Below are 26,275 nucleotides of genomic sequence, written 5' to 3'. Positions count from 1 at the left end.
ACCTCAACCATACTGAATCCCCTATGTGTAATATATCAAAGCAGAGCAACATGGCTGAAGTGCTGCGACATTGTCAGCTTATTGTCTGGGATGAATGCACTATGGCACACAGAGCAGGTATTGAGGCTTTAAACAGGACCCTCCAAGACACCAACACCAAACACCAACAAACTTATGGGAGGCTTGACAGTGTTACTGGCTGGAGACTTCCGCCAAACCCTACCAGTCGTGCCCAGAGGAACACGCGCTGATGAAGTTAAAGCATCTCTGAAATCTTCATACCTATGGCCACAAATCAATGTTGTTACTTTAAAAATAAACATGAGAGTTCATTTGAAAGGCGACAAAAAAGCCGAGGAGTTCTCTGCTCTTCTGATGAGTATAGGTGATGGCACCTTCATACAAGAAAATCGTAAAATAAATATTCCTACAAATATCTGTCTCATCGTGAATACCTTACAAAGCCTTCTTCAAAATGTTTACCCTGATCTACGAAATCTCCACCAAAATGACGTGTCATGGTTAAGAGAGAGAGCTATCCTGACACCAAAAAATGACATGACTACGACTATAAACCACATTTTACTTGAAGAACTACCTTCATAACCAAAAACATATCAATCTGTTGATTCAGTTGTAGAAGTAGAAGACGCGGTACATTATCCGATAGAGTTTCTCAACATTCTAAATCCTCCAGGCACTCCTGAGTATAATCTCATTTTGAAGGTTGGGGCACCAATAATGTTACTGAGAAACTTACAGCCACCGAAACTTTGTAACGGCACGAGACTTCAGGTCACATCTCTACAAAACAACCTAATTCAAGCAACTATTTTTACTGGCAGTGCCTCAGGTGACACAGTTTTTATTCCTCGCATCCCCGTTATACCATCTAATCTCCCATTTCAATTCAAACGCGTTCAATTTCCAGTAAGGCTCTGCTTCGCAATGACAATTAATAAGTCTCAAGGACAAACACTACAAAAGGTTGGCATTGATTTGAGGCAGGATTGCTTTTCACATGGCCAACTGTATGTTGCATGCTCAAGAGTAAGCTCAGCGCACAGCTTGGTCATATTACAACTGGAGGGACGAACTGACAACGTGGTATACAAAGAGATCCTTAACAAATAATTTTTTGTATATTTTCCCTCAGTTTAAAAATTTTTACTTTTTTCTTAATAAAAATTTTCAGGCAGTATTTCGCCTCTGCGAAGCGCGGGTATTTTGCTAGTTATAGATAAATTAAATGGGATAAGCTTATAAATAGCAGAGCACAAGAACACAATCTCATAGACATAATCAATGACTGTTTTTGGTGTAGGTTAGATTTACCATCTTGAAATAATAAGGATAGAATTCAGAGGTAAATGTGATTGGGCTATTAGGATCTAGGTGAACATGCAGGTAATATATTGCATTTCAAAGTATTTTGGTAGATTGGATATGCAAAAACTAAATCTATTAAATTTAATTTTAATAGAGATGATTTTGAGCAGGTCAGTATCTACAAGAGGTAAACTTGGATAAACGTTTTAGTGTAAAATCAGCTGGGAAGCAGTGGGGCAAGATCAATACAGGACAAGTTCATGTTAAAATTTAGTAGCAGTTAGAATTTAAATATTACTCTACAGTGGAGAAAAAAGAAGCTAAAAAAAGAACCTGGAAAGATGGACATTATGATTAAGCTATATAATTGGTTTTTAAGGCTTCTTCTGGAGTACCATATGCAGTTTTGACCTTCACATTACAAAAAAGACAGCATTGCTCAATAAAGTATTGCAAAAAGCAGCTACACTGATTATAAAGTTGGTTGGTATAAGTTATAAGGAAGGACTAGAAGAGCTAAACCTTTTAGTTTAAGCATATGGAAATTACGATTTATGATTTAAATGTTTAAAATTGAAAGAAATTTGTTAAGCAGATCCCAGTTGATCAACAAGAACTTGTGGGCACAGATAGAAACTTGTTAGGATAAGGCTTTCTATAACTGTAAGAAAGTTTTTCTTAATGTAGAAAACCACAGGTATATGAAATAAACTACTAAGAGTTTGCTAGTATGCAGCACAAGTCAAAAGACTTTTTGGGGTCACAAAGATGTTATAATGTTTTTGATAGAAACTGATACCTTTTTTATTAAGTTACCATTAAATTGATATAAAATAAAGCCAAGACATTACTAGGTTGTATAACGGCTATTACTGCTTGAAATTAATCATTTTAATTTACTATTCACATATGACTACACAGCTCCACTTTCAGCAGCAGTTTCTTCAAAGTTCTAATGGTAAACACCCTTAGCTTATCCTTAATTAGTAATATTTATATTCTAATTGGTTATTAGAGAAACCGTTCTAACTTCATTAGCACCCCTTAAACCTGCTATCCTGTTTACTTGTGTTACAAGGTATTGGCATTTCTAAAATTCAGTTCTGGGTTCAAAAAGGGCCAAAGTGAAACAGCTTTCTCAAGAAACCTGTCAGTCTATTGTTGTAGAATAAATATTAGTCAATGTGTCAGATTGCAAAGAAACTGAAGATTTCATACAAAGGTGTTTATTACTATCTTGAGAGAAGTGGAAGAACTGGATCTAACCAAGATAGAAAAAGGACAGAAGGGCACAGATGGGCAACTGCATAACAGGATAAGAACATCAGAGTGTGCAGTTTGAGAAACAAACCCCTTACAGGTTCTCAGTTGTTTTCTTCACTTAATACACACCAAACATCAGTACAATGGAGACTCCAGGATGCTGAGTCAAATACTCTTCTACTAGGCATTTTCTGTCCAATGCCTGTGTTCTTTTGTCCATTTTAATCTTTCTTTGTATTTGCCAGTTTCATATTGTCTTTTTCTTTAAACCTCTGCCTTCTAAGGCCAGCTCAGAATCATCTTTTCCCTGTTGCAGATGACACTGGTATTTGGAGTGTATTAAAAGACTAAATCAACTGAGGACCAGTAAGGTGATTGTTTCTCAAAGTACAGATTCTAATTTCCTTATCCTCTTACGCAGTTAGATTTGGTTTGCCCTCTTATACTAAGGTATTAGACAAATTTGCCTGAAATCTTCAGTTTTCTGGAAATCTGTTACATGGAATAGCCTTCATATAATATACAATGGATTCAGAAAGTATTCAGGTCCCTTCACTTTCTGCACATTTTTTTGTGTTGTAGATTTAATTTTAAATGGATACATTTTACATTTTTACCTATCAATCTACATTTAATAACTTACAATGACAAAACAAAAGCATGTTTTCAGAATGGTTTGTAATTGTATTAAAAATTGTAATGTGAAGTCTCTAATTTCTAAAAGTCTTCAGACCATTTGCTGTGGCACTCAAAATTGTGGGCAGGTGCATCCGGGTGATTTAGTTATCTTTGGCATGTGACTAGAACTTGATTAGGGTCTACCTGTGGCAAATTAAATTGATTGGACATTGTCTATATACACAGGTGTATGCCCCTCTTAAAGGTCCCACAATTCACACTCTATGTCAAGACAAAAACCAAGTAATGAAGTCTAAGGAACTCTACGTTGACCTCATAATATTGTGGTGAGGCATGGGTCAGGACAAGGGTATAAAGACATTTCTAAGGCTTTGAGTGTTGTCAAGAGTGTTATTGTGAAATAGAAGAAGTTTGGAACCACCAGGATTCTTCCAAGAGTTGACAGTCCAAGCAAACTGAGTTACTGGGTAAGAAGACTGTTAGTCAGGAAGGACACCAAGAACCCAATGGTTACTTCACAAGTCGTCTGCTGAGATGGCATCCTTCAATCAATCATGCGTTTATGTCGGAGTGGTTATAAGTAGGACAGTCTTAAGTCAAAGTTTTATCTCAGCCTGCCTGGAATTTGCCAAATGGCATTTAAAGAACTCTAGTCTGATGGGACAAAAATTGAAATCTTTGGGAAGAATTCCAAGCATTGCTCTTCACTTGCCTAACATCCTTACAGTGATGCATGGTCGTGGCTGTTTTATGCTGTGGGGGTGTTTCTCAGTGACAGGGAAGCTGGTCAGAATTAAGGGAAGCATAAATTCAGCCAAATACAGAGAGATCCTCGTAGAAAACTTTCTATGGAGTGCATGCAACCTCAGACTAGGGTAAGGGTTCACCTTTCGGCACAGCAATGACCTGAAGCATACAGCCAAGACAACTCTGTAGTGACTTTAGGGCTAGTCTCTAACTGTCCCAGCTAAAGCCCACACTTAAACCCCACAAAACGTCTGTGGAAAAACCTGAAGATACCTTTATAGGGTTATTATTTTCACAAACCGAGTATAATGAAATTATTACTTGTACTGAATGTGCTAATTAATACACATCATATTGCCAGACGCTTCCAATCCAGTCTAACAAAGCTTTAGAGGATCTGTCAGGAAGAATGGCAAAAACTTTCCAAATCCAGGTGGGCAAAGCTTCTAGGGACTTTCCCGAGAAGACACAAACCTGTAATTTGCTTCCAAAGGGACTTGTACAAAGTACTAAGTTAAGGGTCTGAATACATATATAAATGAGAGATATCAATTTTTGATTTCTAATAAATTTGCAAACTTTCTGAAAATATTTTCACTTTGTCATAATGGGCTATTGAGAGCAGATTAATGGACAAAAATGTATGTATTTAAAATTTCATCTATGACATAATAATGTGTGCGAAAAGTAAAGCGATCTGAATAGTTTCTGAATACACTGTTCATACATACGTATTGGGGTGATTAAAAAAATTTGACCCTGAACCTGAAATTGGTATTCTACAGCTCTGATTTTAGTAAATGAATGACTGATAGGCTGTGCTTTATTAGTAGCCAAAGATTAACCCTTGTGTACTGAAGTACAATGTTGGGCGATATTTCCCCTACCTCCTGATTTCTTCTGTTGTTGCACTTTTTTGACACAATTCAAATCTAATATTAGGTAAAAAGAGCCTGAGTGAACAAATAACATAGTATCAAAAAATATTCAATACATAGGCAGTGTGTGTGAATTACAAATTTATAGCATTTGTGGTTTATCATGAATATTTCTTGTTAATATGGATGTGACAAACCACAAAATCAAATTCTGAGTTACCAGTAAATTTATAATCACTTTATTGCATCTTTCATCGAGAATTGCAAATTAATAAATTCACACTGGGATATATTTATTCCAGAGTACAAACAATAGAAGCTTGGTGATTTTCCAACACCAAAGAAAATTCAAGGTTTAAGTCATTGTCAACAATGTCACGTTCAGAACGTTTTAAAATGAGAATGTACTGTAGTATATATAGATTACCTACATAAAGTATCTATCTATCTATCTATCTATCTATCTATCTATCTATCTATCTATCTATCTATCTATCTATCTATCTATCTATCTATCTATCTATCTATCTATCTATCTATCTATCTATCTATCTATCTATCTATCTAAAAGACCCACAGAACTGTTCAGCATTATTCTTTTTTCTTTTGGTATTTTCAACAGTAAATACGGGAAAAGAAGTAATAATAATAATAATAATACATTTTATTTATACAAGGCACCTTTCAGAGAACTCAAGGACACCGAACAAACAATAAATAAATAAATAAATAAATAAATAAATAAATAAATAAACAAACAAAACCACTGTAATCAGAAGGAAAAAGAAAAAGCCATTTTAAACAGTTTGCATTTGAAAAATGAATATGATTTGATTTTTCGGAGCTCCGCAGGTAATGAATTCAAGAGCTTGGGAGCAGAACGGCTGAAAGCTCTGCTCCCCATGGTGGTTAGATGGGCGGGAGGGACGGTCAGATGGGTGGAGGAAGAGGATCTAAGGTTACGGGATGGAATGGCAACATGAAGAAGGTCAGACAGATATGGAGGGGCGAGGTTATGAATGGCCTTAAATGTTAATAGCAGAATCTTAAAATCAGTTCGAAACTTGATCGGGAGCCAGTGAAGCTGCTGCAAGACTGGAGTAATATGGTGAATAGATGAGGTTCGAGTGATGATACATGCTGCAGAATTCTGGACTAACTGAAGCTTATGAAGAGATTTATTAGGGAGACCAAAGAGGAGTGAATTGCAGTAGTCCAGCCGAGAAGTGACAAGACTATGAATAAGAATGGCAGTGGTATGAGGAGTGAGGGAGGGGCGAATGCGAATAATATTACGTAGGTGGAAGTAAGCAGACCGGGTGATGTTATTAATGTGACATTGGAAAGATAGAGTACTGTCGAGGATGACACCCAGACTCTTGACCTGAGATGATGGGGAAACAACAGAGTTATCAATAATAAGAGAAAGATTATTGGTTTTGTATAATGATGATTTTGAACCAATGAAGAGAACTCAGTTTTGTCACTGTTTAATTTAAGAAAATTCGAAGAAAACCAGGATTTAATTTCAGCAATGCAGTCAATAAGCGAGGGTGGTGGAAAAGAGGAGGTATGTTTACTAGCAAGGTAGAGCTGGGTGTCATCAGCATAACAGTGAAAATTAATGTTATATTTGCGAAAAATATTGCCAAGGGGAAGAAGGTAAATAATAAAAAGAAGAGGTCCCAGGACAGAGCCCTGGGGCACAACAGAAGTAACAGCGGTGGGTTGGGATGTGAAGGTTTTAAGCTGTATGAACTGAGTGCGAAAAGTGAAGTGAAAAAAGCAGTCGAATGTCTCATGTCTGCTCCATGACAGTGTCCCTGCTAACACTGCGTGGGATGAAAAAGCTGCTTTCTAAAACTGTGGACTTGAAGAGAGGCTAGCCCACCCTGTCAGTTTTCTCCTTTAGTGGCTTGACTCAAATTAAATAAACTCATTATAATGACAACTTTATCCTTTTATTTGCAGCTGCAACAGTATCATTAACTTCCAGGTTCTGTGGTCCATTCCCAGACACCTATGTGCTGGCAATTTTTATATACTGTTAGGAGGAGGTTTGAGTCTTTTATTGGACTCCTAGATTAACTGACATCTTGTGTGTTAGTTTATTTTCTTCTTCGATGCAATATTCCATCTTTACATGTCCAGTAAAGTAAATTACATAAAACTGTCAGCTTGGGATATTTATCATTGATAATAGGGAAGCAGTATGAAAAAAGTGGAAGTTCATGTTTTTTTTAATAATTCTTTACGTTGCCTTGCAGAACAAACCTTCCAAAGGAAGTAATGGCTTTCCCAGATTATCCATTTGATCCATCGCTACCTTCCTTCATGCACCAAACTCAGGTCAGGCAGTATCTGGAAGAATACTGCAACAGTTCTGGCATCACTGAACACATAAGGGTAGGTAGTCTGTACATGGGCAGAGTACAGTTTCTTATCCATGCCGTTTTGACTCAATGTAATGAAAAACAAAAATCATTAAACACTGAACATTATACACATATAACTCATGTAAAACTGAGTAAAATGTACTAAGGGCAAGGTCCAACTCTTTCTGGTAAAAGTATTTGTATGTGTGTCTGTTGTATAGCTATAGCCTTGGATCTAAAATCATGCCTAATAGCTTTAACAGCAATATTTGAAGTAATACCATTTCTATCATTGTGCAATGAAAATCTGTTTTAATATCCTATTATATTTTATTTTTTTTTTAGAAGACTCCTTTATACAGGGAGACTTAACAAAGAACATTGCAACAACATTCCATCCATCCATTTTCAAACCCACTGAATCCGAACACAGGGTCACGGGGGTCTGCTGGAGCCAATCCCAGCCAACACAGTGCACAAGGCAGGAACCAATCCCGGGCAGGGTGCCAACCCACCGCAGGACACACACAAACACCAGGGCCAATTTAAAATCACCAATCCACCTAACCTACATGTCTTTGGGAGGAAACCCACACAGAACATGCAAACTCCACACAAGGAGGACCCGGGAAGCGAACCCAGGTCTCCTAACTGCGAGGCAACAGCACTACCACTGCACCACCAACATTCATTTAAAAGAATTCTAGTTCACCTTCTATAACTCTGGGAAAGTGATCCATATTACTAACCGAGAATGCTAAACCGGATGATGGACGCAGGCACATCCGGCCATGGGCCGTAGCTGCAAAAAGACGTACTGCGCAGGCGCAAAAAGAGTCCGAGAGAGGCGGATGAGGAGCCGCGAGAGGGGGACAAAAGAGGCCGTGAGAGGCGGATGAGGGGCCGCGAGAGACGGACAAGACCACAGAAAAAAGGAGTGAGCACAGAAAAAAGACAAAAAAGGAGAAATGACGCGCAACGAGCACCGAAAAAAGGAAAAGGCACATAAAAAAGTAGTCAAACGCAGGCAAAGCACGAAACACATTGCACACGAAACTAGACCCAAAAAAAAAAAAAAAAAAAGAGGCTCGCGCACAACAGCAAGGCAACCCCCCCCCCCTACAGGCACCGGACGGGACACACACCAAGAGGGGGATTCAACAAGCCCATGGAACACAAAAAAAAGAACACAAAACCACCCCACAGACCCTACAAGCAAGGGACGGGACAAACACAAAGAGGGGGATTCAACAAGACACAGGAACACAAAAAGAAAGAAGACGCTCGCGCAACAACAATCCTCACAACCCCCCCCCCCCCACACACACACACACACACACATCCATAAGAAGTGACACCCAAAGCCACATATTCTAAAGTGAACGTCAACACCTTCACACTAGACAGCATAGGTGTCAGCATAGGTGGATCTCCTTACAATAAAGTACTATTAACCGTTCAACTGCAGAAAAGGAAACATATTAACAGTGACTGCGATCCTCCTTATTACTTATCCATATTTCGCATGCTGAGAAAGAAACAAGTCATGAATACACGGTCACGGGTACAAAACGAAAAGGAAAGGATAACAGGAACAAACACACGAACACGAAAGAAACAACAAAATAGACGGCTATGCAGCATAGGTGGATCTCATTACAATAAGGCACTATTAACCGTTCAACCGCAGAAAAGGCTCCATATTAACAGTGAGTGCAATACTCCTTATTACTTATCCATATTTCGAAAAGAAAAAATGTCTCGACTCCAAAAACGCAAAGCTCAACTAAAGCTTCTAACTAACGATGTACCTAAAAGTAAAAACTTTATGAACTGCATTAGATCCTACAATAGTTCATTTGCACTGCATCGCATTGGAAAATTACAACCTGAAACAAATCAACAACGCAAATATGCACAAATCTACATCCTAGATCCACATGACGCAAGCTATCAATCAAAGTGCTGCATCGCAACAGTCACGGATTCAAAACGAAACACCTCCCGTCTCAGACATACGTTAACGGCAAGGAAGGCTACAACAGGCTTCTCACACAGCACAGGCAAATCGATTACAGCTCCAAAACAACACGTCCCAAATACTACACATGCAACAACGCGCCTCTCAAACGGCACAAGCAAAACACACAAGGAAAATTCATTCGGATTAATGAATGTCATTTGCAATCATTGTCATTCAGTTCACTTCCATGAAGAAACAACTGGCAATACAAGTAATACATTTACACGTTGTTGTCAAAAGGGTCAAATTAGACTGCCTTCTTTACATTCATATACTGAATATCTACAAAAGCTTCTAACTAACGATGTACCTGAAAGTGAAATCTTTATCAACTGCATTAGATCCTACAAATCGGTATCCACTATGAACATTAACGGTGGCACTGCACGTGACATCCGTCTTGAAAAAATGTTAATTATTGATGAATGTACAATGGCATTAAGTCACTTACTCAACACCATTCATGAACTTCTACAAACGTTTATGAATAATAATATTCGATTTGGATGAAAGGTACTTTTATGAGGAGGAGATTTTAGACAGTAATTAGCTATTCTTCCAGATGCCATGCACTCAGCTATTGTTCAGTACACCTTAAAATACGCAGACAATTGGCATTGCTTTCAAAAGATACAGTTAGTAAAAAAGATACGATGTCCAGAACCAAATCATAACAATTACTTATTACAACTGAGAGATGGTACACTCACCAATACAGATGGACTTCAGCCACATATTATTACAATTCCTCAAGCCTTTATCTGCGACAACTTAGTTACAGAGAGATTTGGAACAGCAATCTCATTAGACCAAATGCCCCTTTTAACACAACACACTATATTAGGTCAAAAAAAAATATTAATGTGCAAAACATAAATACCCAAGTCATTCCATTACTTCCTGGAGAGACACAACTCTTTCTAAGCTCTGACAAACTTGACTCTGATCACAACAATAACCATCTTCATTGACCTTACAAGTTCTGAGCTGGAATTACCTTTTATACTTAAACGACATGTACAAAGAAATTTTCAAATAAACCTTTACACTGTGCCACACACTTTATTGTTTGCTTTCTATTTGCATCATCTACACCGTCACACTATTCTATATCTCATTCATACATCGCGCTCTTTGTCATTCCCAACACCAGGGGTTGGCGAGCGAAGCGAGCAGGGGGCGGAGCCCCCTAGTATTCTATATCAGGGGTGTCCAACTCCAGTCTTGGAAGTGTACAGTGGCTGCAGGTTTTTCTTCACACCACTTTCTTCATCATTGCCGCTAATTAACTTTTGCCTTAATTTTTAATTAATACTTGTTATTTAAGACTCTGAACTTTTTGGCTTTTTTTTCCTTAATTAGCAGCCAAACAATAATGAGATACAAAGTGAGCCAACACATGATCCGCTCTCCTGTGTTCATCTTACAATATTTCAAAGTAAAGAAAGGTGAAGGTCTCAGAAGGGGTCCATTCACACTTGAGCAATGTACATTTCTAGTGTTTGTGTAGCTGTTGTGTTGATAAGTTGATAAATATTTTGTATGTCTTTATTTGTAAGTCACACAAAGCAAATTTAATAGTGTTTGAGGAATATTTTTTTAACTTAATAATAATAATAATTCATTACATTTATATAGCACTTTTCTCAGTACTCAAAGTGCTATTCACACAGGGAGGAACCCACAATCTCCTTACTGCAAAGCAGCAGCACTACCACTGCACCACCTACTTGTCTTTTTAATCTGCCTAATTGCCTGAGGTTACAGATGTAGAAAGGAAGGTGGGGAGAAGTTTTAAAGTACAATAACTTATAAACAGTGGTAATGTCTGTGGGATTTGAGACATTCTGATAAAGTCTACACAATAAAAAATACAAAGGGGGAAAGTAGAGTAATATAGAACTCTACCAAGACAAAATAGTAGCATTTTTCAAGTTTTTAATGACATTTTACACAGATTTTTCTGAGTTTTTTTCCAACCACTTTTCAAGCATTTTTCTAGTCTTCAGGAAGTGTTTTGTAGGGAAAACGTGATTGATAACCTTTCCATTTTGTTGGTTGAGGTGTCTTTTATGATTTTAGTGCTTTTAACCCTGGTAATCAAAGAAAAGCAGTTGTCGTCTGCATTATGATCGCACATATTATTCTTCACCTTGTTCTGCAGCAAAGGGAATCAAGAGGACAATTATTGATGATCTATGAAGCAGGCAGCATCCTGACAATTTTCATGATTACACATGGGTCTCTATAAGCATGTAATTAGTGATATTTGTGGAGAAAAAAAATAGGTTATTTCACATAAAAAAAGAAAGAAATTGCATGCTTCTCTTAGTGCAATATCTTCCAGTTGTCTAGAAACAGAAAGGGCTATCATGCACAGCAGTAATCAACTCAAAAGCATTGAAGAAATGTTATGTTCATGTACATAATCCTGCATGTGCTGAGGAACAAATGTATTTGGCAAAGTTTTAAATCTCAGAGTGGCAGTGATTATTGCAGCTGCACTTGAGTATAAGGCAAGAATTAAATTTGCTGGACGATGAACCGAACCTTTTCAGGGATCAATCACAAATCCAAGCAGGAAGGAGAGTGATGCTTGCATCCAGCAGCAGAAACCTATTATTAAAGTATCTGTTTAGTTTTAATTCAGTTATTTCCTAATTATATTTCGGAACAATTTGATCTGGTGGTGCAGTTGCTAATGTTTAGCTGGGGGCTGAAACTTGGGGATGGAAGACACAGATTGATGTTATTTACTACATGAAGGACCAAGCATATTTTTTTTAATTTAAAGGTATTACTGTCGTATTTCCAGTATTCAGTGTTAAAACAGGCAATACTACTCAGTTAAACATACTCGCTAATAATGATCAATGCACAAATACACAAGGAGAGAATAAGTAAGCCCATACGATTGGCGCTGTAAGGAAGGAATGTCAGGTCTGTGCTGACACTCTGTCTATATATTAAAATATCTGTACCAAACTTTAACCTGATTAAAACTAAATGTATACCTGAAACTTTTGTTCAATACTTGTCACTTGATTGCGAGGTACATGCACACTTGACCTCTTCCTCAGTAACTGTCACTAGATGACTGAAGCACACATGTGCAAGATGACACTGGCTTTTTTTGTTTGTTTGTTTGTTTTGATCAATAGCTTCACTCCTGGCTTGCTTTCTTTTACCAGTGTTTTATGAGTGTTACCATTAATTTCAGTGGAACAAGTGTTTGACTTAAAATGCTCAAAAACTGATGCATACAGAAGTTCTCAAAGTATTTTGTGTGAATTGTGTCATTGAAAATAATAGGAAATAACTTTTCAAGTGTTTTAGGAGCGTTCTGGTATAGCGCTAAAACAGTTGCATGATGTTGCAGCAACATCAGCAGGCAAAATTTTTTTTTTTTTTGCAAAAATATTGCAATGATGTGTTTCTGCCATATATCACTGCTCACATGCTTACCAACATCCCTTTGAAATGGTGGAATTTTTCAAGATGCTGCCTGGTTCATAGAGAGTCCAGAACTGTCCACTCAACTCAATTTGCTTCGAAACAGAGTGAACCCAATATGTGCGCTCACGACATGGACAAAACCTGCTCTTCAGGATTGTGATTGCTAGGATTAAAAGTACTAAAGTCATAGAAGACATTTTGGAAATACAACAATCACCTTACAACATGATAACCCCTGACAAGCTACAGAATGAAATGAACTCAATCATGTTTTCTGTACAAAGTGCTTCTTTGAAAATGCTGAAAAATGCTTGAAAAACACAAACAAACCTGATAAAACACTTTCAAAAATCCATTAAAAATGTTAGAAAACACTAAACAAGTGCTAGAAATTTACACTCCTCAAGTGTGACTGGGCCCTTGTATTGACAGTGCTCTTAAAAAAGTAATTCCACAGTTTTTTAAGTCTCTAGTATGCCAGAAAGGGAGCACCAACAAAATCATGGAATTAAGTAAAGTAACAACAAGAATTGGCATCTAATTAATAAACTGCTTCAAAATTGGTTGGTGTTTGAGGGCCCAACTTAGATGGTCATCTTTTCACATCTCATTTTTGTTTGGGTACCATTTGAGGAAAAAGGAAGCAAATCAGTGGACTAATTGCTTAAAAACAGGACAATTAAAGGCAAGGGTGAAAAGTCAATAACTATAGAAACTGGTCACTGATTAAGTAGGTTGCAGGAAAGAAAGCCTGTAGCCACTGTAGTCCTCCAGGATCGGACTTGAACACCCATGTCTGTATTAACTCAGGTTGGGGAAAAACAAATTCTGTTTACAAGAATCTGATTACACTTTTTTCAGAATTTAGCAAGGACATGTTAATTTTATTGTAAAACTATGGGGCTTCGCCCCCTGCTTGCTTCGCTCGCCACACGCCAGCAACTTCGCATCTCTGCCGCTCACGTATGTGGATTTTACTTTCACCAAACAACAAAACTTTTAATTCTCGCAGATATAGGCCTCTTCATTGGGAAGAAACACTACCTTTCCCTGATGGCAGCACGAATTAGACAACCTACAAGTCTCCAATTTAAAGTTTAAAGCCAAACAATACCTACATACTTCTGTCATATCTCTTATGTCCATATATTCAATCTCTTTTTGCTTTTTCCTTTTTGTCAATATGTCATTGAATTTGATTCCATGTTTGGGATTACATCGTGACAATGCAACATATAACTGCCCTGAGTGATTATCGTTTATTTCTTTCTACACGAACTGTGTCTGACAGTAGCATTCACACAAATGAGAAATGATTGAACCGTGTGCATGGTTGTAAATGTTTTAGATGTGGGCAGGACTTTTCCAAATCTCTTTGCATAAAATCTTGTCTCGCGGGGCTTGAAATTTTCTCTTGCGGGATTTCACTTTCATCAAACAACAAATCTTTTAATTCTCGCGGATACACCTCTTCATTGGGAAGAAACACTACTTTTCCCTGATAGCAACACGAATTAGGCGATATACAAGTCTCCGACTTAAAGTTTAAATCCGAACAATATATTCAATTTCTTTTCGCTCTTCTGTTATTTCACCGAGTAATAATTTCAGTTTGTTTGCGCTAATGCGATCTTTGAATTACTTCCATTATCTCTAATCTGCTCTGCATGTGTATCGCGCCAAGGTTTTTGAATTCTTTAAGACGTTCTACTTTGACATCTACTGTTTGTCTTTTATTTCCGGCCCTGGACATGGTTAAATCTCTTGGCACAAAGTCTCGTCTCGCAGGACATAAAAGTGTCTCTCTGAGAAGTCATGTCTCATCTCTATTCCCAAGATTTTTTTTATTATAATAGAGAGATAAGCATTATAGGCCTGTGATAATTGTTTTCATTCAATTTGCTGTTTTATTCAATATGAAGAGCTATATTGGGCTCTCTTGTATAGCTCTCTGAATTATGTGGGGGTTGAGTGCTGAGTTTCATGGGCAGTCATCAGAACTTATTATTGTATTGGCTTTTTGTTAGATTTTGTTTTATTCTTTAATAAAAATACTTAAAATAAATCAAAATGTGGTAAGCGTAGCTAGTTGTTTCTGCAAGGTCAATCTTAACAGCTAAACAATTTAAACAATGTTATCTGTAAAGCATCTGCTACATTACACTGGTTCTCAACAGACTTTCTAGCATCAGAGCCAAGCAGTAAGTATAAATAAACTCAGTGTGACCAAATGATTATATTTAGCACCTCACGCTTTGATTATGTTAAATGCATGCTTCGCCTTTGTTGAAATCTTGTCAAATATTTGGAAAAATAAATCTCTGTTGAGAACTGGGGAAGGGTGGAAGTATATGTGTTATATAGGGTGATGTGTTACATGTCAAGTATTTGGTACACTGTATTAATCCCTGAGGGGAAATTGTCTTTTACCATGACCTTTGGTCAAAGTGCAGGACATGAAATTGTGACAGTAATTACCCTAAAAATGTGTAATCATGGAACATGCTTTGATTTTGCCTACTATACAACAAATAGTGCCTGTGCACCTTTGCTCCTTCCTCCCTCTTGGGTCTCCTCACTTATTAAACAGTAAAGCCATAAGTGACATATTATTGGTTGTATTCTTTCTGCAAAAAATATAGGTGAAGTTCCTATTTTGAAGTTAATGGTGTGATCCCTAGACTAAAGAGTGGTTTTCATTTTTGAAAACTAGGAATGGTTAATATAATTTTAAATACCCACTTAATGTAAAATATGACATTTTCAGTGATCTTCCGAACTACCTTAATGTGATTATAGAGATGAGTATCTTAGCTTCCTTGATATCTAGTCAAGGGACCTATTGGAGTTTATGACCTGATACATAGCATTAAAGTATCAATCTGTGACATAGCTAATCCAGTGAAATAGGCTTTCTCACTTATATGCACTTATGTGCAGTGACAAAGTAACAGTTGTGTAGTCAAGACATCAAGCCAGACTAGGAGAATTAGCAAAATTGTTGCAAATGCCAGGTGCAACTCAACTTTATATATACTGTAAATATATGTATGTGGTATCCATATTACTAACCGAGAATGGTAAACCGGATATGGACGCAGGTACATGCCCATGGACACAGGAGACATAGTGCGCAGGCGCCACACAAAAACTAGGAATTAGCCCCCCGCCCCAGAGTGAAACGGGAGAGACTACGAAAGACACAGCCACACAAACAAGAGGAGTCAGCGCCCCGCCCCAGAGTGAAACAGGACAGACTACGGACTCCACAAAGGTTCACAAATCAAACCCGAGGTAGTACGTAAAGCGGTAACGACACTACAGAGTCCACAAAAGTCCACAACACACAGCATAATCAAACCCGAGATGGTATGGAAAGCACAGGCGCCTACAACGCGCTATACACCGCCAACACCGAAAGAGCTCCACTAACAGAAATAAGAAATAAAACAACAAGCCCAGAGAATACAGAACCCTAAACGTCCACACCACACAGCAGGGGCAAACCCGACATAGTACGGAGGGTGCAGGCGCCTACATCGCGCGTTGGAAGGCGCGGGAAAGTACAAAAGGCAAAGGCGCCTACACAGCATAGTGAAACCCGACATAGTACGGAAGGCGCAGGCGTCACCGCCATATTGTGAGTGGCAGTACTGCGGAGTGAAGGCACAGGCGTCACCGCCATATTATGAGTGGCACTACTGCGGAGTGAAGTTATGAATAATGTGCTGCTTGGGATTGTACAAACCGCTGAACGCTTTACACCAAATTCAAATACAATACAGCTCAGTGATACAAACACGAGCCCACCTGGATAAGATCAATGAACGCAGGCGCCTACAACGCGCGTCTGAAACTGCGGAAGCAAAGCAGGCACAGGTTCAAAATGAATGAGCTCGACTGACGGATATACAAACACGAGCCCGCCTGGATAAACTCAATGAACGCAGGCGCCTACAACGCGCGTCTGAAATGCTGCGGGAAAAGCGGGCACGGCTCCAAAAAGAACGAGCTCGACTAATGTATTTCAGGATAGATACGGACTCCACAGCATATGTGAATCATGGAACACGATATATAAAGCACATATAAAGCGTATAAGGACAATACGGAGAGTAGAGACCCAGAAAGCAGTGGAATTCGAAAGGCTCCAACAAACGATGGCGCGATACACATGCAGAGAAAGGTACAGAATATGAAAGCAGTAAAATCCAAAAGTATTGTAGCGTCCCAGCCAGGTTGAGGGCTGTTTGGTTTTAAGTGACTGTTAGGTCCGATGGAGGGAGGGCGGAGTACAGCAAGGAAGACTGATAGCGGGGTATTGATTGATGTGGTAAGGGGGGGCGTTGGAGAGGGTGCTAGAAAGTTGTGTTTGGGGTTAGGAAGTCGGCGATTGTTCAAGTAAAACTTTTGTGACACTTTATCATGTCATTCGCTACAGTATCAAAGAAAAGATAGAAAAGATCGCATTACCGCAAACAAAAGGTGATTAATCATCAGAGCCAGGTGTAATTGAAAAGATCGTCATATGCCATTCGTATTAAAATGTTTACAGTTTACCGTGAGAATAGCATTAGCTATGACAATCGATAAATCACTGAGACAAACATTAGAAAAAGATTATTTATTAGAGAAACAGAAACAACATTCACTTACGGGCATTGTCACAATGTGTCTTCAAATAAAATAGTTTTTAATGAAGCTTTAAAGTAAAAGTGCAAATAATGAAATTGAAACAATTCCAAAGAAAAAAAAAATGTAAATTGTATATCAGATTAACCAAACACGGGGGTTGGTGAGCGAAGAGAGCAGGGTGTGAAGCCCCCTAGTTTGTAAGATTGTGTGAAAAAAAAAATATTTATATATATTAAATATATTTATAATATTCATATATAATTGTATGTTAATTATATATTAATTATGTTAAGTGGATCATTATGCTTTTAATATAGTTCATTTATAACGATACCTTTGATTATACACAATTGAAATGGGGAATACAGTTTTTGCTTTATTGTGCTATAATTCAAATCATAAATACATAAAAACACTCATAGGTAAATGGTCAATCTGTTTTTAATTTTTGTATACAGCAAAAATTACAAATGCTGGAGAATATTTATGTGCATAAAAATTACAATATTTTCATTAATAGAAGTAATTAGGATTACATTAAAAGATGTGTAGGGAAATTTTTTGATGTAAAAGTTCAAAATGCTACACTTCACATCACATGTCTAAGTTAACCCAACACTAGATGTGAGCCAGCACCAGTTAGATTCATGTTTTCACACAACACAAACTCAAACCCAAGTGTCAAAATAAAGAGAAGTCAAAGTGTTTGTGTTCGCGATTAGTGTATTAAGGCTTTGGAATTATTGTATCTGTGCTATTCAAGTGATTAATGAATTTCCACTTGTGACTGTTTTTATAAAGTTAGATTGTATTTTTTATGTAAAACTCAAAAAGCCACTTGGCAGGTAACAACCCTTCAAAACAGCCTACATTTTATACTGGTTAACCTGTAAGTCTACCGCATCATCCTAAACACGCTATATTGTTTTATTGTAGTTCAGTACCCTGGTAGAAGATGTGAGGCCCATCATTACAGAACCATCCACTAGTGGAACAACATGGCAGGTCTCCTCCATCAAAGGAAAACAGACTTTTACAGACTGCTTTGAAGCTGTATTTGTTTGTAATGGGTAAGTGGCAATTGTCTGTTTTTACAGCAGTTAGAAAGTAACAGTGGCACTGAAAAAGAAAATAGTGAACACTTTGGTCACTGCTGCTCAAGCAACTAGCGCAAAACTATTTGAATAGTATTTCAAACCTGTTCCAGTTGAAAATGGCTTTAATAATTAATTAATCAAAGGTGCCAAGACAGAACAGAGTTATCCTTGTCCATACAGCTAAGAAGGTGACGAATACAACACTCTTTCCTTTTCTCAAGCACTAGTTTGTAAGATTAGGTATCCTTTCTTAATAGTATGCCTTCCAACTGTATCAGTAGGAGTTAATATCTGTATTACTAACCGAGAATGCTAAACCGGATGATGGACGCAGGCACATCCGGCCATGGGCCGTAGCTGCAAAAAGACGTACTGCGCAGGCGCAAAAAGAGTCCGCAAGAGGCGGATGAGGAGCCGCGAGAGGGGGACAAAAGAGGCCGCGAGAGGCGGATGAGGGGCCGCGAGAGGGGGACAAAAGAGGCCGCAAGAGGCGGATGAGGGGCTGCGACAGACGGACAAGACCACAGAAAAAAGGAGTGAGCACAGAAAAAAGACAAAAAAGGAGAAATGACGCGCAAGGAGCACCGAAAAAAGGAAAAGGCACATAAAAAAGTAGTTAAATGCAGGCAAAGCACGAAACACATTGCACACAAAACTAGACCCACACCAAGAGGGGGATTCAACAAGCCCATGGAACACAAAAAAAAAGAACACAACAAAACCACCCCACAGACCCTACAAGCAACAGACGGGACACACACAAAGAGGGGGATTCAACAAGACACAGGAACACAAAAAGAAAGAAGACGCTCGCGCAACAACAATCCTCACCCCCCCCACACACACACACACATCCATAAGAAGTGACACCCAAAGCCACATATTCTAAAGTGAACGTCAACACCTTCACACTAGACAGCATAGGTGTCAGCATAGGTGGATCTCCTTACAATAAAGCACTATTAACCGTTCAACTGCAGAAAAGGAAACATATTAACAGTGACTGCGATCCTCCTTATTACTTATCCATATTTCGCATGCTGAGAAAGAAACAAGTCTTGAATACACGGTCACGGGTACAAAACGAAAAGGAAAGGATAACAGGAACAAACACACGAACACGAAAGAAACAACAAAATAGACGGCTATGCAGCATAGGTGGATCTCATTACAATAAGGCACTATTAACCGTTCAACCGCAGAAAAGGCTCCATATTAACAGTGAGTGCAATACTCCTTATTACTTATCCATATTTGTAAAAGAAAAAATGTCTCGACTCCAAAAACACAAAGCTCAACTACAGCTTCTAACTAACGATGTACCTAAAAGTAAAAACTTTATGAACTGCATTAGATCCTACAATAGTTCATTTGCTTTTGCATCTAACGGAGTAAATATCAGGCCACCAAAAGGCAATGGCCCATACTGCTTTCGCATATGTGCACAAATACTGAATCGCATTGGAACAGTGCACCCTGAAACAAATCAACAACGCAAATATGCACAAATCTACATCCTAGATCCACATGACGCAAGCTATCAATCAAAGTGCTGCATCGCAACAGTCACGGATTCAAAACGAAACACCTCCCATCTCAGACATACGTTAACGGCAAGGAAGGCTACAACAGGCTTTTCACACAGCACAGGCAAATCGATTACAGCTCCAAAACAACACGTCCCAAATACTACACATGCAACAACGCGCCTCTCAAACGGCACAAGCAAAATATACACCAGGAAAATTCATTCGGATTAATGAATGTCATTTGCAATCATTGTCATTCAGTTCACTTCCCTGAAGAAACAACTGGCAATACAAGTAATACATTTACACGTTGTTGTCAAAAGGGTCAAATTAGACTGCCTTCTTTACATTCATATACTGAATATCTACAAAAGCTTCTAACTAACGATGTACCTGAAAGTGAAATCTTTATCAACTGCATTAGATCCTACAAATCGGTATCCACTATGAACATTAACGGTGGCACTGCACGTGACATCCGTCTTGAAAAAATGTTAATTATTGATGAATGTACAATGGCATGAAGTCACTTACTCAACACCATTCATAAACTTCTACAAACGTTTATGAATAATAATATTCGATTTGGATGAAAGGTACTTTTATGAGGAGGAGATTTTAGACAGTGCTTAGCTATTCTTCCAGATGCCTTGCACTCAGCTATTGTTCAGTACACCTTAAAATACGCATATATTGGCATTGCTTTCAAAAGATACAGTTAGTAAAAAAGATACGATGTCCAGAACCAAATCATAACAATTGCTTATTACAACTGAGAGATGGTACACTCACCAATACAGATGGACTTCAGCCACATATTATTACAATTCCTCAAGCCTTTATCTGCGACAACTTAGTTACAGAGAGATTTGGAACAGCAATCTCATTAGACCAAATGCCCCTTTTAACACAACGCACTATATTAGGTCCAAAAAATATTAATGTGCAAAACATAAATACCCAAGTCATTCCATTACTTCCTGGAGAGACACAACTCTTTCTAAGCTCTGACAAACTTGACTCTGATCACAACAATAACCATCTTCATTGACCTTACAAGTTCTGAGCTGGAATTACCTTTTACACTTAAACGGCGTGTAGAAAGAAATTTTCAAATAAACCTTTACACTGTGCCACACACTTTATTGTTTGCTTTCTATTTGCATCATCTACACCGTCACACTATTCTATATCTCATTCATACATCGCGCTCTTTGTCATTCCCAACACCAGGGGTTGGCGAGCGAAGCGAGCAGGGGGCGGAGCCCCCTAGTTCTCTCAGAACTGAGACTAACACTAGAATCCCAGAATCCTACGAAAAAAGTCGTAATGCTGGGCCACCTTAAATTCCCTTGCATAAATATATGTTTTTTTTATATTATAGTAATAATAATAGCAGCACACCACTCAAAACAGGGAAAGCCCAGGCTCGAACCTGCAACATTTGCCTGGGGGGTGTTCTCCTATAGAGAATAACAAACCAATTCGATGTGGGGGTGGTGGGAAGAAAGGGTAGCCTGTCATAATAAAAGTACCCATTACAAAAGGAAAGAATTTATATAGGCCTCTAGGATCTCTGCAGTATTTTAATGTTTTCGTAAACAGTAGTGAAGTGTAAAATTAAACTTCTCTGGACTACATACTAGATGCTGGTGTTAAAAGTTCTGCGATGTATCATTAAGTACAAGTGTGAAAACTTTTATAATGTATCATTATAGACACTGATCCTAAAATGTCATTGGGAAAGTACTGTATACCTGTACAGTCTGATTTCAGAGATATTGGAAAGGAGGTAAAAATTGAGTGTTGAAACTGAGGTATTTTAACATTTAAACAGTATAAATCTCTCCCTCTGCAGACATTACTCTGTCCCTCATATTCCTGAGATTCCTGGTTTGGAGAACTTTACAGGTATTATTCAAAATTTGGTATATATTTATTTGCTGTTCTGTAATGTCAGTATGAAACACTAATTTAACAGACTGTTGTGGAGTAAACAATTATCTATTTTGGACATTTCACAAAAACTAAAAAAGCCTGAAATAAACATCAAAATAATTTTCAGCCCATGTATTTTTAAGTTCTTCTATACAGTCAAGTTTAACCTGAATCCAAAACTACCATCATTTTAATGTAATCCATCCTGCCTAAATGAGCCCTAGAGCATTCACATGTGTACTTGTGACATGTTACACTGAAGTAGTTGTGTATATGTTTGTTGCAGGTATGTACGTTTATAAGCCAAAATGTAATGTTTTAACGATTTCAAGTTTTCATGGCTTTGAACTCTGCAAAAAATACAGGCAAATGTGACAGTTTATTACAAAATGATATATCTTGTAGGCCCCTAGAATAATGACTAGGACCATAGTGTGGAAAAATGTTTGTTTCACTCCAGCTGAAGTAAGTACTATCCTATATGCCAATAACCACATCTTTAACTTTAAATGAGCTTAAACCTTATACTACATTACTACAAAATCACACTTCATAAGTTAGTCTTAAACTAGGGGGCTCCGCCCCCTGCTCGCTTCGCTCGCCAACCCCTGGTCTTGGGTAACCCGAAATACATTTGAAAGAGATTACTGTCTGTCTCGGTAATTGTTACATATGTATCATGTCCACTGTCACGATATCTGTAGGTCTATGTAATATATGTAAATGAGAATAGCAGTGTAAGTGTTATGTTATGCAAGTATAGAATGTCTTTTGAGTTTGCGCAGATCTATGTATGAGATATATTAGAGTGTAAAGGTGTAGATGACGTACATAGGATATCTTTATACACAACGTTTGTAGTAAAGATGGCGTGTTGTCCTTGAATGAGTATTCCTTGGTATGGAGTTATTATAATCTTAAAATCACTTATTTATGTTAGTTGAGCTCTTTCGTTTCTGAGCCGTGGCTCCTTCGCTTGCGGTGTATAGGCGCATGTGCCCTCCGTACTATCTCGGGTGTGACTATGCTGTGTTTTGTGGATGTTTAGGGACTCCGAACTTTCTCTGATTTGACTGTGGGGCGGGACGCCGAAGCCTCTTCTGTTTGTGTTTTCCATGAGTACATATAGTATTGTATTACTGTAATGTGATTCACATATGCTGTGGAGTCCGGATCTTTGGGGCTTCTGTACTATCTCGGGTTATTGCTTGCGGTGCTTTAGAAGCGTGTTGTAGGCGCCTGCACCTTCCGTACTATGTTGGGTTTGACTATGCTGTGTAGTGTGGACGTGTAGGGTTCTATACTCTCTTTTTGTATCTCCGTCAGTCAAGCTCTTTCTTTTTGGAGCCGTGCCTGCTTTGCTTGCGGCATTTGAGACGCGCGTTGTAGGCGCTTGCGTTCATTGATTTTATCCAGGTAGCTCTGTTAGTCGAGCTGTATCGTTTTGGAGCCGTGACCGTGTCTCCATTAGTTATACGTTGTTTACCGTTAGTAATATGAATATTTGCACTTACTGTTAATACGGAGCGTTTTCTGTCGTTGTACTGTTAGTAATGCATCACTGTAATGTGATTCACATATGCTGTGTAGTTTGGACGTGTGAGGATGCCGTATGTTTAATACGGAGCGTTCGTTTATTCTTATTACCCATCTGGTGTTGAGCCTGTGTTTTCTGTGGTTGTACTGTTAATATTGTATTACTGTAATGTGATTCACATATGTTGTGTTGCACTTACTGTTAAAATCACTTATTTACGTTAGTTGAGCTCTTTCGTTTCTGAGCCGTGGGTACTTCGCTTGCAGTGTATAGGCGCATGTGCCCTCCGTACTATCTCGGGTGTGACTATGCTGTGCTTTGTGGACGTTTGGGGACTCCGTACTTTGTCTGGTTTGACTGGGGGGCGGGACGCCGAAGCCTCTTCTGTTTATGTTTTCCGTGAGTACATGGAGCCGTGACCGTGTCTCCATTAGTTATACGTTGTTTACCGTTAGTAATATGGATATTTGCACTTACTGTTAATACGGAGCGTTTTCTGTGGTTGTACTGTTAGTAATGCATCACTCTAATGTGATTCACATATGCTGTGTAGTTTGGACGTGTGAGGATGCCGTATGTTTAATACGGAGCGTTCGTTTATTCTTATTACCCATCTGGTGTCGAGCCTGTGTTTTCTGTGGTTGTACTGTTAATATTGTATTACTGTAATGTGATTCACATATGTTGTGGAGTCCGGATATTTGGGGCTTATGTACCATCTCGGGTTTTTGCTTGCGGTGTTTTAGACGTGCATGGACCATACTGTAATGTGCTTAATATTGTATTACTGTAATGTGATTCACATATGTTGTGGAGTCCGGATCTGTGTGGTTTCTGTACTATCTCGTGTTTATGCTTGCGGTGTGTTAGAAGCGCGTGGACCATGCTGTGTAATGTGGACGTTTAGTTCAGAAGCGCGTTGTAGGCGCCTGCGCCTTTCGTACTTTCCCGCGCCTTCCGTACTATCTTTGTGGACCTGTGGGGCCTCCATAGCCTCTTCCGTTTGACTCTGGGGTGCAGCGCAGAATCCTGTTTTCTGTGTGGTTGTGTCGTTAGTCGTTAGCTATGGGCGCGTTGTTGCTTCATTTCTCATTCACGTTAGTTGAGCTCTTTCGTTTTTGGGCCGTGACTCCTTCGTTCGCGGTGGATCAGACTTCGCTTGCAGTTTATGAGACGCGCGCTGTAGGCGCCTGCGCACTATGTCTCATGGTCCCATCGCCGTGTACCTGCGTCCATGCCTTCCAGTTTACCATTCTCGGTTGGTAATATGGATTAATGAAGATGTTTTTATGTAATCTTTTTGTATGTTTTTTTTTTTTTTTTTTTTTTAAATATATAGCTGCTTGGGGTGGCGGGTCAGGTTCATAATTGTCCTTCAGAATATACTTATCTTCAATATTAACTGAAATTACTTCCCCACCTACTGTATTCTGTGCCGATAGATAGATAGATAGATAGATAGATAGATAGATAGATAGATAGATAGATAGATAGATAGATAGATAGATAGATAGATAGATAGATAGATAGATAGATAGATAGATAGATAGATCTTTATTGTCATTGTCACTTTTACAAAGGAACAACGAAATTGAAGTTGCAGTCGACTCAGTGTGAGGCATAAGAGTTAAAAAGACAAGAAGAGAGAAAATAATAACAAACCAAATAGTAATTAAAGTACTTTACAAAATATACAAATTGCACTCGTTATGTATACAGATTGCATTACCACTTTTCTCCTCCTTGGGGCTAGGAGTCTGACAATATGTACAAGAAAACAAAAGCCCTGGAAACAAGCCCAATCCTTCATGGAGCATGCTCAAAAAAATTTTCATCCTGATCCACAGGTTCACTTTACACTCGATAATCAACCTATCTTTAGTTCCTGAGCTAGTGAGGGCATTCATAAAGCAAGCAGAATGTTAGATCATTGTCCAATATCTAATAAACTGTTCACAAATGTTCAGAATAACAATATTTACAATATCATTTATATACAACCTTTACTAAGAGACTCTGTCTTACCCTTAAAGGGTGATGTGAGCGGTTTCTGAGGAGGACAAGTATTCCAAGCAGATGACAAGCCCTCCCAATGCTGCCTTTCCCTAGCTCCTCTCCAAAGCCTTCACACAACCACATTGGATCTCCAGGGATATTGACATGAATGAAAGTTGTACACGCTAAACACCTTGGTCAGTTATTTAGCCAGTGTTCTCTGCATGGGTGTAACACTGTCCACTAAGAGTGCTAAGCTTAAATGAACTTCATTCTACTCAAATGTACTGTATGTTCAGTGGGTTTTCATTTTTATGGCATCCTTGTTAAAAAAATTAAAATTTCATGTAAACAGAAGAATGACAAACAGCTGATAGAGCAAAAGATGCAGATTGTTTAGTATATTCTGAAATTTGCTAAGTGATATAAAAATAAATATCTAATCTTAAGCTTTCTACTTTGAATGACAATATAAATAAATGTGTTGTTTCCACACACAGCAAAGAAAATGGTAATGGAGGTTTAAAAAAATTAATCCATGGTTCAGTTGACTTGGTGACCTCAACCAGACAATGCAATTCCCCAAGTATTCTTATGAAAAATTAGACATGCTATGAAAGACAAGAGGAACTACAAGTAAAAAAAATAAAGTCATTGGCTATGTACACCGTCTGTGCATTTTGTGTCAGAAAAGGAAAATATTTAACAAAAGTCTCATACCACCATGAAATTATTGATGGTTGTTGTTTTGCCAATCTCTGGCCCTAGGACTTTCGTTAAGATCACTGAAAACAAATATGATTGCATCAGACTGAATGGTGTGAACTGTTTGCA

The 26,275-nt window shown here is 38.3% G+C and overlaps 1 protein-coding gene across 1 annotated transcript in view; it reads left to right on the top strand.

Moving 5' to 3' along the window:
• The window catches only part of LOC114648765 (uncharacterized), a 41,817-nt gene that overhangs the window by 10,624 nt on the left and 4,918 nt on the right, over window positions 1–26,275 (top strand). Inside the window, 3 exon segments of the mRNA XM_028798006.2 lie at window positions 7,124–7,262; window positions 18,282–18,415; window positions 21,830–21,882. Of these exon segments, the coding sequence (XP_028653839.1) occupies window positions 7,124–7,262; window positions 18,282–18,415; window positions 21,830–21,882 (326 nt within the window).

This window comes from Erpetoichthys calabaricus, chromosome 3 (genome assembly GCF_900747795.2).
Source record: "Erpetoichthys calabaricus chromosome 3, fErpCal1.3, whole genome shotgun sequence".
Classification (NCBI taxonomy): Eukaryota; Metazoa; Chordata; class Cladistia; order Polypteriformes; family Polypteridae; genus Erpetoichthys; species Erpetoichthys calabaricus.
The sequence above is the reverse complement of the archived record's forward strand: the minus strand, read 5'-3'. Positions and strand labels throughout refer to the sequence as shown.